The sequence below is a fragment of the Triturus cristatus genome, chromosome 2_1 (assembly GCF_964204655.1).
Source record: "Triturus cristatus chromosome 2_1, aTriCri1.1, whole genome shotgun sequence".
NCBI lineage: Eukaryota > Metazoa > Chordata > Amphibia > Caudata > Salamandridae > Triturus > Triturus cristatus.
In genome coordinates this window covers 412,869,508-412,885,385 of record NC_140581.1, presented here as the reverse complement: position 1 = coordinate 412,885,385, position 15,878 = coordinate 412,869,508, and the positions used below count along the sequence as shown (strand labels likewise).

Here is a 15,878-nt window from a genome sequence, read left to right as displayed (position 1 = left end):
CCATAAGATGGATGCTTGGTACGAGAACCCTGTTCCTCTCCATCTGACTCTTTTTGTTCTGGGGACACGGACCAATCCTGTATTGGTAGACCTGAGCGAACGTTGGGGCTGGTATAGAGAAAACAGAGTTTGGATGTCCGCAGCCCCTCCTCCATATATTGCTTTATGCAATAAGCATAGGGCTTTAAAGTTCACTCTCTGACGGACTGAGAGCCAATGTAGTTCCTTAATCGCCGCCGACGTTGGGTGATACTTAGGTAAGCCAAGTAGTATCCGAGCTGCAGCATTCTGAAGCGATTGAAGTTTTTTGATCTGTCCCTTGCCAGCTCCCAGAAGTGTCAACGGATAACTATGCAGAGGCTCAAAGGGGGACCCCATCAGGAAAGTAGGAATTACATTTAAATCCAACTGAGGCATGATAAATGGAGTGGGAGGAAACCTGTTAGTGAGACCCTTAATTAACCTAATGACTATGGGAGACTTAAACAAGGAGGGTTGGTCTGGTAAGCAAAGAAAGGATGATAAGGCAGACAAGTAGCCTTTAACAGTTGCTACTGCACAAGCCTGTTGAGCCAAGAAAAGAGCGAAACTCAGAATATCAGATAAATGGACCTGAAAAGTATCAATTGATCTCTCTCCACACCATTTAACGAACCTGGTCAATCTACCAGAATGAACAGATTTGATGGAGTGTCTCCTGGCTGATAATATAACATCCACCACATCCGGTGGGAGAGAGAAAGAACTCAAGTTGCCCAGTTCAATCTCCAGGCATGAAGGTGCAGGCTCTGGAGGTGTAGAACCTGTCCCTGTGACTGCGAGAGGGGGTCTGCCCTGAAAGGGAAACAGAGCGGAGGGTGCAATGAGAGGTGAAGTAGGTCTGCGTACCACACCCTTATTGGCCAATCCAGGGCAATCAATATGACTTGAGCCCGGTCTTGGCGAACCTTCCAAAGAACCCGAGGAATCAATGGGAAGGGAGGGAACGCATAGAAAAGCTGAGAGCCCCAGTTCAACTGAAACACGTCCTCCACCGCTCCCTGCATCGGATACTGAAGACTGCAGAATGACAGCCAGTGCGCGTTCTCATGAGTGGCAATAAGTCCAACAGAGGAAACCACCCCCTCCATCCTGAGCCCACAATACTAGAAGATTGATGTGAAACAATCTCTCCTCTGGAGACCAAAGGCCCTTGACCTCCAGATCCCCCAGATGAGCTCCTCAACCGAGAGTGGAGGCATCCATTATCACCGGGGCCACCTGAGAAAGAGACAGAAACGGCTTCCCTTGAGACAGGTTGCCTGGAACACACCACCATGACAGCTTCACTGAAGTGTCTCTGAAAATTCTGACTACTTCTCTGAGATCTCCATTATGCTGAGACCACTGCCTGCGGAGACACCACTGGAGTACCCTCATGTGCCCGCATGCATTGTTGACCAACAGTATGCAGGAAGCAAACAGACTAAGGAAGAGTAGAATCTTCAGGACTGGAACAGCGGCTCCATATTGAAACATAGGAATCATAGCCTGGATGTCTAGAATCCTCTGGGGAGGTGGGAAAGCACGACTCACAGTGATGTCCAGTACTGCCCCTGTGAACAGGTTGCACTGAGAGGGCCGCAGGTGAGATTTGGGTACATTTATCGAAAAACCCAAGTCTAACAACTGAAGCGTTGTCACTTGCAGCTGAGGCAGCACCATTTCTGGTGACTTTGCTTTGAGCAGCCAGTCGTCCAGATAGGGAAAGACAGGAATCCCCGACCTCCTGAGATGTGCCGCTACCACTGCCTTCACCTTTGTGAAGACTTGTGCTGTGGATGTAAGACCAAACAGAAGAAACGCAAATTGGTAATGTTGAGATCCCACCGTAAAAAGGAGATACTTCCAATGCGACTTCAGGATGGGAATGTGAAAATACACATACTGTAAATGGATTGACACCATCCAATCTTCCTGCTGTAGCACCAGAAGACCCTGAGCTAGGGTCAACAACTTGAATTTCTCCTGTTTGAGGTAAAAATTCAAGATCCTGAGGTCTAGGATCGGTCTCAATTGCATGTCCTTTTTGGGGATCAGGAAATACAGGGAGTAGCATCCCTGACACCTTTCCTGCTCCGGAACCACCTCTATCGCACCTTTCTGTAGCAAAGATAGAATATACTGCTGCAGAAGCAACAGATGGTCCTCATAACACCAACCCTGACAAGGGGGAACAGGAGGGTGACACTCCTAGAAAGGAAGGGTGTAACCATTTTCTAAGAGATTCAAAACCCAGCGATCTGATGTAACAGACTTCCAATTTCCTAGGCAATGGGACACACGACCTCCCACGGGTCCAACATGCTCTAAAATGGTGTATCTAGAGCTGATTCTCTGAGGAGCCAGTTGGAGGAACAGGAGAGGAGGAGGGAGAGGAGACTTGTTGGCGAGCTGAGCCTTGCAGACGACCTCTACCTTTCCATCTACATGTTCTATACAGGCGAACACCTGTTGTTGCTGCTGCTGGGCCCAAAATGGAGTAGCCTTTCCAAAGCCCGAAATCTTCGGTAACCAAAGCTTCTAGGTTGAGACTGCAGACCTAGCGATCTATCGGTGGCTCTACTGTCTTTAAAGCACTGTAGTGCTGAGTCCACCTTGGTACAGAAAAGTCTAGAGCCATCAAGAGGCAAATCCAAAAGTGTTGCCTGAACATCAGGAGAGAAATCGGCCCCTCTCGACCAGGTGTGCCTCCTAGTTGCCACTGAGGAACCCATCGCCCTAGCAACAGCATCAGCCGTGTCGAGCCCAGATTGAATAACCTGGCGGGCCACAGCTTGAGTGTCCGACAGCACCTCTGCAAAATGGTCCTGTACATTCTCTGGGAGTTTAGGGATCACCTCCTTAGCCGAATTCATCAACACATGGATGTAGTGACCCAGTAGGCATTTTGCATTTGTCGACTTTAAAGCTCTACTGGCTGATGAAAAAGCCTTTTTCGCCGATTGTTCCATCTTTTTCGAATCCTTATCCCCAGGTGTTGGTGGAAAAGAGCCTGAAGATTGCTTTGAAGAGCATGACGCCTGAACCACCAATCTCTCAGGAGAAGGGTGCGTAGATCAAAAAGCTGGATCCCCAGCCGCAACTTTGTACCGCCTGGCCACCCATCTGGACACAGCTGGGGCAGACAGGTTTTGCCATACTTCTAGAATGGGTTCCGTTCAAGCCTCATTAAATGGGAGCAGAGGCTCTATCACCGATGAAGGAGAGGGAAGAACCTCTGTCAGGATGTTCGATTTGATCTCTGCAGTGGGCAACTGCAAGTCCAGAAGATCAGCCGCCTTCCTGATGATTGAGTGGTAGGAAGAGACCTCCGGTGCAGGAAGACTTTTAGGAGAAGAGAGTTCCCACTTTGGCGACATATCCAGCCCCAAGCTTCTTGAATCCCTTCAAACTCATACATGGGATCCACTATTTCCCCTTCCTCAGCCTCTTCCTGTTGCTCCTGGAATTCTTCCTCCTCCAGACGCCTTTGTGCCTCCCTTCTTGACCTTAATTTGGGTATCGGCATTGGCGGCGCCAGACGCGGCGCCAGTGACTTCGGAGCCGGCGTTGATGGAGGCCATTCACGAATGGCCGTAGGCCCCGCACCAAGTTGAGATGGAGCCAGACTAGAGCCCGACAGCACCAGAGAATAATCCATCATTCCCTCCTGGGGAGGTATCGGCACCGAGAACCTCGACGTTGGGAGAGGCCAATTCAGGGTCATTGGCATAAATGGCGTAAAAGTTGGCTCGAAATAATGAGGAGGTAAGCCCATGTTTAATGACAGAGGTCCCACAGGGCCACCGGGTGCACCGGAAGGGTTAGCCACCCGTCAAACATGCCATACATCACATTTAGGAAATGCAAAGGTTCCATACCTGGAGCTGGAAAAGGTGGGTACGGATCCAGTAGCGTCTGCTCAGGAACAACCTGAGGTCATAAGGCTGGATCTGGCTGCAGCGCTGGAGACAGAGGAACTGGGGCGGAGTGGTCAGAGGGGAAGGCGATGCTTTCCTGGGCATTGGAGATCCCCTCGGAGTCGAAGAATGAGACGGAGTCCCCTGAGGTGAAGGGGAAAGTGAGATCTCATCCTTCCTGTGATGCCGTAAAGCTGGGGACCCTGACTTTGGCCATGAACAGTTTCGCTTCCCTCTCCTTGAGGGCCCCGGGTTCCTAGGGGGACAGAAAGAACATCCCTCGATGTCGTGGTCAGATGACAGGCCCCAAAGACAATCATCGTGGGGGTCCATGATGGACATATGACTCCCGCATTCCTTACACGGTTTAAACCCAGACTTCTTCTGAGCAGCCATCGCACTGCTACAATTACAGACGACTGTAACAAGGTTAAAATACTAAGAAATGGGGAGTCCTAGAAAAACCGTTACTCGTCGATGAAACGGAAAAACAGAACTGACGGCAGCACGCCGACGAGGTCTCCTTATGGCTCCGATGACATCAAGCGGAGTCCCGAGTGGAGCAGTTCCATTGTGACACCCTCGTGGACATGGGAGAGCTATGAAAAAAAGTTTCAGTGGAATGCTGCACAAGGGGTAATTCAAAAGGTGAGGAATCCACAGGCAGATGTATTCATTAGAAATAATGTTCACATAAGGATGTAAAAGGGCAATTGCCCGAACAAGGTCCTTGAGATGCCGTACGGCAGGGATACTTGAGAGCAGACAAAAGGGTAAGAAATGGCCAGTGCTGGGCAGGCACTGCACTTGCAACTTAGGCATGGCCATGGGGCCACGAACACCAGATGTCCGGAAGCAAATTGAAGCCTCGAAGCAGCAACCTGCTGTACCAAGTAAGTGACAGAAGTAGAGCTATCACGACAGTTGGAAGTTATGGTTATTAATATGCAATAAATTATAGGATGTACACTGTTTAACCTGTTACGAAAATGCCTTAAGTTGTAGTCCAAGATAAGCTGGACATGAGCATGTTTATGACCAATGCCATCACGACAAGTGTGTACCAACTTATGATGTGAATAAACTGTGGCCGTTCTAACACCACAAAGAACGTCTTGGTGTACATAATTGATGGGAAGGAAAAAACAGCAGGAGGGCCTGTGAGTCGCTTTCACAGTTGGGGTGGGGGGTTAGAAGACAGTCTGAGGCAAGGAACTGAGTGCTGGTCACAGTATGGGAACCTCATTGCCACCTGCCTGGCTCTCTGCCGACCTCCTTTCCACCCTGTATCTGCCCCCTGATTGCTTGCTGATGGATACAGCCGCAAGAGGAAGGCCAGGAACCGGATCTGGAGCTAGGGCACTCAGTCAGCGGCAGCTTGCAACAGTTCGATATTGACCAGCAGAAAGAAACGCCTCTGGCCTGTCTGAAGACAAAAGTTTTTTTTCTTTTTCCCCATTGTAACTTTATTTAGATTTGAGATTCGAAAGTTATAAGCCACGTTTATTGTTAACTCGTTGCTATCTTTTTTGTTTCAAAAAGAAAAAAAGCCATAGCATAAATAACAAGCATTGGCAAAGACAAAAAGTCTCGACAATGCGAGATCTATTTGTTCTGTCAAAATCTTTAGCCAAGTTACACAGCAGCACGGCTGCTCTGCAACATGGCTGAAAGTAAAGAAATTAAAGCACCAGCACTGACAGTGTCATAGAGCTTTTATTTTCTTTACTTGCTGAGCAATATGCCTAAAACACATGGACAATGCCAATAGATCTCGCATAGAGAAGACCTATTGACTTTGCCAATGCTTTTTACTGTTTGCGACTGCTGACCCTTTCTTGATGGTCACACGCAGGTAAAAACAGTTTTAGCATGCCTTCCAATGCGGTTACACTAGCAACTAGGTGGCGCATAGGCAAAGCACCTCGAAGGCATGGCCGGCTGAGGCTGCGACAGAAAATCATACAGTTCTGCTGCTTCTAAAGGAGGTGGGGGCCAGAAAATCATACAGTTCTGCTGCTTCTAAAGGAGGTGAGAGCCTGAGATGTAGGCATAGAAAATGTTGACCGATGTTTGGAGGGTGTCCTGCTTCTGCCTACCTCTAAATGATCCTATAAGTCACACCTTAATACTGACTTTTAAGCCACAAATGTTTGCAGTATGCGAGTCTGTCTGAAGTACACAACACTCTAATCCATGGTGTGCCTGGCTCAGAGCACCTCATAAATTCTTATATTAAGTAAAAATGTAGTGGATCACACCATGCATTATAAACTTCTTCCAAAAGAACCCTTGTTACAGTAACATATTTCAATAGCCTTCATACACTCCTCACTGTGGCCGTTGTTCCACTAGTCAGAACATTCAGTTTCTGAGAAGGCAAGCCTTGCTGCCAGCAAGCTATTAACAGAGGAGGAAGTTCACTTTATCTCTGGCAAGTCCTTCCCACCAAACTGCTGGCCTGCCTATAAAAGGCATTGTTGCTGTGCTCCAATAACAAGAGCTCTTTCTTTCCTGCGGGCGGATGCATACAAACAGTACTGCAAGCTCGAGGATGTAAGCGGCGTCTCCTGCCGATGATTCAGCGGCCGACGCTCTACCTTGATATTAAAAATACAGATAGCAGGACTTACCTTGGTTCTTCAGTGGTAAAGGCATGGTCTCCCTGAGCTTACTTAAAAGGTTTTTCATTTCTCTCATATCTCTGTAGGAATGAAAAGTAAAATAATTACTGCACTGCAAATAGTCCCACACTTCAGGAATAAAGATAGATGTTCTGAAAAAGGGGAAAGCAGACTGCCAGAAGCACTTCTGATTATATAAATCTGACTCTTTCTTTGATGCCCTTATCTGCTGTAATGTGAAATGGCGCTCGTGCCAAATATTAATGCATGCACCAACGTACCATTCACAGATGCTCTGTACCCTTTTCGGTAGGTTAACCACTGCTTCACACATCCAACAAATGAGCACGCTTATATTCATACGGTCGGATTTAAAAAGCCATTTACGACAGTCAACCCACGTTTATGGCTGACAATGGCTCCATTTACGCCGAATGCGAACATTTGCCCTTTAATTGTTCCCAGGTATCCTCATGCAGGAATCGAGTACGAGAGGGCTCGTGACAGGCATGCCTGCAATTTACTAATTTCTTGGTGACAGAGTGGTGCACGAACCAATGCAGAACCTGCAGGGCCAGGGTAGATTCACACAAGAGTCACCGGTGCTAAATATATAATTACCCTGTTTCACAATTTTAAACACAAATATTAAATATTGAAATCTTGTATAATACGTCACGGAGCTGGGGCCTTATTAGTTTTACGTCACGTCATTCCAGATGTGGATTTTGTCAATAATCTTTTCCATATTTAAGCATAGGACAGCTCTATGTTTGTGTTCAAACATTTTTAATGACATTTTTCAATCAATCAATCAATGTTACATTACACGGTATTCAATAAGCATCACTTCCTATGAAATATAATGTAGTCAAACACAAGTAAAGAGGTAAGTTTTAGTGAGCCTCTATTATCTTACAGCGTTTAGTCTTCTATATTTTGCTGAGCCAGGTTCACATTACCTCAGTAATCTAAATAGGATTAGACTAGGAGGGGGAGAACAAAGTAAAGCGCACAAGAATTTTACATGAGTAGGCAGTTAAATAGGCAGGAGGGGTATGTTGGGCAGGAGGGGTATGTTGGGCAGGTGGAGTCTGCAGCTGCCCACCCACCTAAGAGACTGCATTTTGAGCAGGAGAGGATGCATTTTGAGAGGGGGACAATGCATTTTGAGCAGGGTGCCTCTCCGTCATAAGTACTTCGAATACTACTAGCATGGTGTCCTAAGCCGTTGCAATGGGGCGTTTGTGAATTCTACGGCTTTCCTCCCAGTGCAGCACAGAACTCTCTGCTTCACCCCAATGTTTCAGGTCTCTGCACCATCGTGCATAGTGTCGTCATTGGCATCCCCTGTACGCCCCTCCCAATTATATATACATTTCCCAATAATAAGCACACAACACAGTTTGTTAGATTGGGTACAAATGCCGCAGGTTTATTACATACACCGTTATGTAATGGTGGATTATCTTACGAGCGATCCAAGGGCAGGCAACCAACTGGGCCGCCTGCCCGCCTGATGAGCCGGTCAGCACTGGAGCGAAACCAGCCTCTGCTGCCCTACCCGTGATTCTCTCACAGGATCACGTGACCGTTGTAACTTCTTACTCACGCCCCTTCCAGAGCAGAGTGTCGCATAGCAACCCCCCGGTTGTTCAGGCCCACAACCGCCCGTAGGACTAGCGGGGCGCCCCGACACGGCATCCATGACCCTCCCATGAGGCTCCGTGGATATTGGCTCAGGCACCCCCTATGGTGCCGCGCAGAGGTACCCTTTGTACCGGCCTGCTTCCAGATCGCCCTGTAACTCCGCCTGCAACGAAAAAAGGAAAACATTACAACATTCTCTACCACCCCCACCAGCCACCAGCACGTCGGGTAAGCGGAAGGGAGGGATGCGGCGAGCGTGGCAAAGAGGGCGACCTCATGGTGGGGGAAGGCTATATAGCCTCCCCTTGGGCCACGATGACCCCCGTAAGTGACGCCATCGCGTCACGCCCAGGGAAGAAGAGGGGGGGACTCACTGGAGTGCCTGCCCCCAGGGGGGGCGGGGGAGGGGACTCTGGTGCCCAGCTGACACTAGAGCGCCGACCACTCTATTGGCCCCCGGCGGATGCCGCGGTCAGCGGCAAAGTGTCGTCATTGGCATCCCCTGTACGACCCTCCCAATTATTTATACATTTCCCAATAATAAGCACACAACACAGTTTGTTAGATTGGGTACAAATGCCGCAGGTTTATTACATACACCGTTATGTAATGGTGGGTTATCTTATGGGCGATCCAAGGGCAGGCAACCAACTGGGCCGCCTGCCCGCCTGATGAGCCGGGCAGCACTGGAGCTAAACCAGCCTCTACTGACCTACCCGTGATTCTCTTACAGGATCACGTGACCGTTGTAACTTCTTACTCACGCCCCTTCCAGGGCGGAGCATCGCATAGCAACCCCCCCGGTTGTTCAGGCCCACAACCGCCCGAAGGACTAGCGGGGCGCCGACACGGCATCCAGGACCCTCCTTTGAGGCTCCGTGGATATTGGCTCAGGCACCCCCTATGGTGCCGTACAGAGGAACCCTTTGTATCGGCCTGCTTCCAGATCGCCCTGTAACTCCGCTACGGCACTGGAGGTGGCCCCCGTCACCGCCAGGGCCCCCCCACCACAGCTGTAACTTACCTGCAACCTCTCAACTCTAGCGCCTCACTCAGGTCTAACAGAAAAAGGTCCATGCCAACTGGCGAAAAGTGAACCCCATCTTTGTCAAAGTAACCTTTCACATTTTCTTTGATCATCTCATGTCTTATGAAACCTAGGCCCCTCTGGTCCGTGAATTTACCCCATTGAGGTGCCCCATTGAGGTGCTCCACTGCCTCAACTGATTTGGCCCCTCGCCATGTTCTGCGTGGAATCACCTCCGACCAGAGTACATCGCACTGACCTACGCGCTTGCAGATCTCGCCTAGGTCCCTCTTCATGGCCTGCAGAAGAAGCTTCCTACCCAGGGCAATGAGGTCGTTCCCACCCAGGTGAATCACTAAGATTTTGGGGGGGCCCCCTGCGCAAGCAGTCTCTGCTCCAGTCTGTTCCAGAGCCAGCTCCATCTCTTGCCAGGGAAACCCATCCACTCAAACCGTGTCTGCGGAAAGCGCCTCATCCAGTTCCGGTGCGACGCCCATTGAGCCACCCTGGAGATAAATGAATGCCCGATCACCCAAACCGGTAGCCCTAATAAAACAAGAGACACGGTTTACACTCCTAATAATTTAATGACTCTGTCAATACACGCAAAAGTAAAACAATCAACACTACAATTCCACTGCACACAAAGAATTTGCACGGTAAATCACGGGCGAACGTATCGTTTATAGCAGTCTGACTCCCACCGCCCCACCTTCTTCACACTCCCGGGCTCCAGACCTGCCTTAAAAGCAGCCGTGGCAGCCCCAATCCTGAATGAATGGCTGGAGTATCTCTTCTCGGGCTGAGCTAAACCTGCCCTGTACAAGCTGGCCCTGATGATCCTTTCCATTTGATATCTGGTCAGGGGGCCTGGTCCCTATGCATCAGTAGATAGCCAGGGGCAGGGGGGCGGCCACCAGGTGTTCCCTGACCCAGTAGACCGGGCAAAACCTAGGGTCCCCTAAGGGCCTGAGCTCCACGTCGATCCCGTGCCCCGCCTGGTCAGTCTTTGACCTCCGTAGTCGGATCGCCAGGGAGTCCATGATGGACACATCTAGAATGTCTAAGGCATCCCCTGAGCTGTCGGACTTGGACCTGGCCACCAGCTCACTAATTCGGAAGGTGCCGAAGAAAGCCAAGCAGAAAGCGGCCGAGAAGAGGGTGGCCTCGTACTTGGAATAAGTAACCCCCTCTAGAGCACCCAGCATGCCCATGAGGATGTCAAAATCAATGGGGGCCCTATTGTCTGGAACCCTGGGCTCCTCCCTAGCCCGCCCCTTAAGAGCAGCCCTAATGGCGAAAGATTTTGTTGGGTCTGTCCCCCCTTGACAGCTTAGCGTCGTGGCCTACTGCCGCCAGGTGGCTACCCACCCAGGAGTGACTTTTCCCCTGCTCCCTAGTCCACACCACAAATTCCCTGACTCTACTTTCAATTGGTGCAGCAGAAATACCCAATGCATGGGACACGGTCGTGAAAGTGGCCATGTGTGTGCCATAACGCTTCCTGGTGCCTGGGGCCAATGATCTCCCCCCCATGGTTCTCAGTCGTTGGCCCACTGCAGGATCCCCCACAGGTGCGCCGGGAATGGGGTCATCTGTGCTCTCGCCCGCGGCCAGGCCTCCCTGAATCGGAGCCACTGAAAACGAGAAAGAGCATCAGCTGCCACATTTTTTACACCTTCAATGTGTCTTGCCCCGAATTCAACTTTGGCGCGCAGGCACATCCTAACCAGTTCCATCAGCAGGCATAGGACAAGCTGCCACTTGGCAGTCTGCCCATTAATGGCCTGGACTACCGCCATGTTGTCAGACCAGAATAGGACCTTTCTGTCTGACAGAGTCTCTGGCCAAAGGTGTAACGCAATCTCTATGGGGAACAGCTCAAGTACGGTGATGTTCTTGGTGATTTTGCACCTGCGCCAGGCATTGGGCCACTCCTGGGTGCACCAGTTCTCGCCCAGGATTGCCCCAAAGCCCTCCCTCCCCGAGGCGTCTGTGAATAGGCCTAGCTCCTGACTGTCCACCCATGGCTTCCGCCATATCACCGTTCCGTTGAACTGGGAGAGGAAGCCACCCCAAATGGCGAGGTCCTGTTTCAAACCTGTCCCTAGTCTGACCCAGTGGTGCTTCTTTTTAACCTTTGCTGTGGCCCTCGCTAATCTCCGAGCAAAGACCCTCCCAACGGGGATGACCCTGGCTGCAAAGTTGAGTTTTCCTAACAGGCATTGAATGTCACCCACGGTAGCCTTGTCTTTTCCCAGCAATTCCTGAATCTCCTGACGCAACGTCTGTACCTTGTCCGCCGGTAGCCTGGACTCGCCCTTGACCGTGTCCAACTCGATGCCCAAAAATATCAGTACTTGCGCCGGACCCTCAGTTTTGCCAGGTGCTAGTGGCACTCCCAGGTGTTTCGCCAAGTCTTGGAAACACTGCAGCGCTCTAGTGCACTCCTGCGTGTCAGCACCCCCAATAAACAAAAAGTCGTCAAGGTAGTGGGTCACTCCCTCAACCCCGAACGTGCTCATTAGGACCCATTGAAGGAAAGAGCTGAACGCCTCGAAGTACGCACAAGACACTGAGCAGCCCATGGGCATGCACCTGTCATAGAAAACTTTGCCCTGCCACTTGAAGCCGAGGAGGTGTTGGCTGTCGGGGTGGACCGGCAGAAGTCGGAACGCCGACTTTATGTCTGATTTTGCCAACCACGCTCCCTTCCCTGCCCTCCTGATCATGTCCACCGCCAGGTCTAAGGAGCAGTAGGACACCGAACACCTCCCCTCCTCCAACCAAAAATTAACTGAGTCCCCCTCCGGGTACGAAAGGTGCTGGATCAGCCTAAAGGACCCAGGCTCTTTCTTGGGCACTACCCCTAGGGGGGAGATTATGAAATGAAGAAGGGGTGGGATGCTGAAAGGGCCCGCAACCCTCCCCAGGCCGACTTCCTTCGTTATTTTAGCCATCACTATCTCAGGGTGGTCCCTCGCTGATTTGAGATTCTCGGCATCCCTGCTCACTAGGGGGTCTAGGTACGGGATCCGAAAACCTTCCACAAAGCCCTCCGCGAGGAGTGTGCCCTCTTTGATATTGGGGTACCCATGGATCAGGGGAAGGAGGTTGGCAATGCTGATGGGGGAGGGACCCTTGCCCGGGGTGTGAGGGTCCGGGTCCCCGCCGTGTGGCACAGGGCAGCCTGTATTGTAGTTGGGAGGGGAAAAGGTTCTGGGTGGTGTGGGGGGGGCCTGTGCAGGGCAATGGTTACTTGTCCTATCGTGCCGAGGGCTGGACCGAGCTGTCTCGCCTGGAGCAGGAGGAGGCAGGGTAGGAGGCCCCACACTTACTGCAGTTGTTTGCGAACCGGCATGCTTTGCCCCACGAACAGGAACTGGCGTTGAATAGCCTGCAGGTCCCATTGGACAGAGATCTGTTGCCCGGCTTCCGGCCCCCTCCCCGCTCCCCTCGAAAGGGTTTCCTTGTCTGACCCTTCGCCTCCTGCTTTGTGTCTTTGCTCTTGTCGCTGCTGGAGGTGCTGGGCTTAGCTGTCCCTTCCACTGCGCGCTTACCCATGTGCATGACCCAAAGCCTCACCTCTAGTTGGTCCCACTCTAATTCCGGGCAGATGGCCCTTTTCTTCCTAAAGCCACAGTCGTACCGGTACCAGCCCATTCCCCCACTGTTCGCGGCCTCTTCCGTGATAATGCTTGCATATTGGAATAGCCCTGGCCCGGGAACCTTTCCATTATTACCGCCGCCAAAATGGCAAAGGCTTGCCCCCACGTACCAATGTTCTTTTCAGGCCAGGTTTGAAAGCGCACTTTCTTATCGTCCTCCTTAGCCCCCATCTTCCTAGTGTCGACCCCCTCGGCCCCGTGCATTAATAGGGTACCGGGACAGTGGTGTCGTAGCACTGGGTCCCCGGTAAGAGAGGCTCTCTTCGTCCGTGCCCCGCCTGGCCTCGCTTCACTAAAGACCCCCCAGGCCTGCCGCCCGGATCGCCCGCCCCCTCAAACATAACTTCGTATTGAAATCCGGGCAGGAATGCAGCGGGGCTCGCGCCCCCCCCCCTCACCCATGGCAGTCGATGCCAACGGGCCCCGTACGACCTGGTACTGCCCAGAGACAGGGCCGGGGCGGGGGAGGTAGCAAGCGGCACTCACCGTTTTGCACTTAGCAGACGTCAACGGACTCCTTAGCCCCCATCTTCCTAGTGTCGACCCCTTCAGCCCCGTGCATTAATAGGGTACCGGGACAGCGGTGTCGTAGCACTGGGTCCCCGGTAAGAGAGGCTCTCTTCGTCCGTGCCCCTGCCTGGCCTCGCTTCACTAAAGACCCCCCAGGCCCGCCGCCCGGATCGCCCGCCCCCTCAAACATGACTTCGTATTGAAATCCGGGCAGGAATGCAGCGGGGCTCACGCCCCCCCCCCCCCCCCCCCCCACCCATGGCAGTCGATGCCAACGGGCCCCGTACGACCTGGTACTTCTCAGGGACAGGGCCGGGGCGGGGGAGGTAGCGAGCGGCACTCACCGTTTTGAACTTAGCAGACGTCGACGGACTGCACCGAGACGGACGAGACGGCGAGCGATGCGGCGAGCGTGGCAAAGAGGGCGACCTCATGGTGGGGGAAGGCTATATAGCCTCCCCTTGGGCCACGATGACCCCTGGAAGTGACGCCATCGCGTCACGCCCAGGGAAGAAGAGGGGGGGACTCACCGGAGTCCCTGCCCCCAGGGGGGGAGGGGACTCTGGTGCCCAGCCGACACTGGAGCGCCGACCGCTCTATTGGCCACCTGCGGGTGCCGCGGTCAGCGGCAAAGACGTGGCCCGCTGAGCCTGCCAATGCATGGTCAGCTGGCGCTTTCTCAAGAGAAGAGCTAGATTAGCAAAACGCATCCTCACTTTATGGCTCTTCCTTATGGGTAATATTCCCAATGCTGTTGCTTCTCATTAATTGAGTGTTATGACTTCTGTGACAGTAGCCAATACAGTGCGTATGGAGCGCCAGAATTCAGTTATATTAGCGATTGACCAAAGCATGTGTTTATAATCTAGTAATCCCTCTCCAACATCATTTTGGGGTTGATTATTGTCTAATCTTTTTACCTCCTCCTCAGCGGCCTTCAAGTCCCGATTCAGCTCTCTGCAAACCCTAGCTTTATTCTGTATGCAGAAACCCCTGGTTACTACATTAAAAGAGTCCCATTCTATGGCACAGGAGGTAGCAGTTGCATGATTATCTGTAAAACCACAGGCAATATGTGTATGTTGTTATTCCTAGAAAGCTGCCTCATCTGCTAATATATCTTTTGAAAATGTTGCCAAGTGGTAATCGAGGTATGCGGTGCATCCCATCTAATATCTACGTTGTGGGCAGTGTGATTGGAAATCACCCGCCCCAGATAGTCAGAATGTGCTAGGCATGAAACAAGGTCTGAGAACTAGAAAAAATGGTCTAAGCCAGCATTCTGGGTTTTTCCAAGCATCTAGGAGGGGCCACTGTTGGGAGCATTGTGTGAACTGTTGTGAATGCCGACGGGCTGGTGCACAAGGGAGTGGAGGGTGCAAACGATCCAGGGAGAGATCCAGAACATTATTATAATCTCCCCCCAATATCCATGGGATACTCACCCATTGTGCAAGGACCCCAGCTAGGGCTACCCAAAAGGCTGCTTGTTCTATATTTGGCACGTATATAAATCCCCAAAGGACAGGTTTGCCATTCAGCTGCCCTTCTACAAACACATATTTACCTTCACTATCAATCACTGTACGTAGGGTTTGAAAGAGTGTCCCCGGGCGAATCCATAATAAGGCTCCTCGTGCAATGTAGGAGTATGTAGTGCCATAGATCTTACCCGCTTACTGAGCCGCTGGAGTTCATAAATAAGATGAGTCTCTTGCAGGAAGCAAATATGTGCCTGCTGTTGTTTGATATATGCATATATAGAGTATCATTAAGTGCTGAGTGTAGTCCCTGCACATGTAAAGTAAAAAAATCTATTCCTTCGATGTCGGTCCATATTGTTCTACTGTAACAGATCATATTATCGTGCGTATTGTGGGTAGGGTAAACTTCCCCCGTTACGCTTCCAGCCCCATCCACCCCTCTGTTTTTGATCATGAGTGTTTTGTTCATGGGTGAAAATCTGCCTTGCTCGTGCTATGTGGGAATTAATAATGGGGTACAACCAATAACGCTCAAACAGAACCCAGAGCCTGCAGTCTAAGGCTGCACATCCAAACATATGTACTATAAGTTAGTTCTTGATATGAAGGAAGTGACAATTTACCGTGCAGCGGCAAAAGCTGAAGTAGGAGCTATAGCCAGCAGACCCCCCAACCACATCATATACACGTGACAGCTCCATGTTATGTTTTCTAATATTTCAAACACAAGAAAAAGACTAGAGAGCTGAGCTCTCCACTAATCATGGTCAACAATATTTAGCCCATGGATTCAATGATATGGAACTCCAGGAAGAGAGCTGATGACCCTATCATCTGCATCTGGGTAAGGCCACAATTCCAGCGCCATTTTTTACATTGTTTTCTCTTTCATGATAGCCAAATTAACCTATAACCACCAGTCATTAATCTTGGGTAGGGCCACTGGAAGTATGCAGCAATGATAGGCTAAGGAG

The 15,878-nt window shown here is 51.1% G+C and overlaps 1 protein-coding gene across 1 annotated transcript in view; it reads right to left on the bottom strand.

The window, feature by feature from the left end:
• Window positions 1-15,878, bottom strand: part of RGS7BP (regulator of G protein signaling 7 binding protein) — a 655,650-nt gene that overhangs the window by 131,623 nt on the left and 508,149 nt on the right. The window contains exon 5 of the mRNA XM_085631636.1: window positions 6,575-6,645. Coding sequence (XP_085487762.1) covers window positions 6,575-6,645 — 71 coding nt within the window. The remainder of the gene's footprint in view (window positions 1-6,574; window positions 6,646-15,878) is intronic.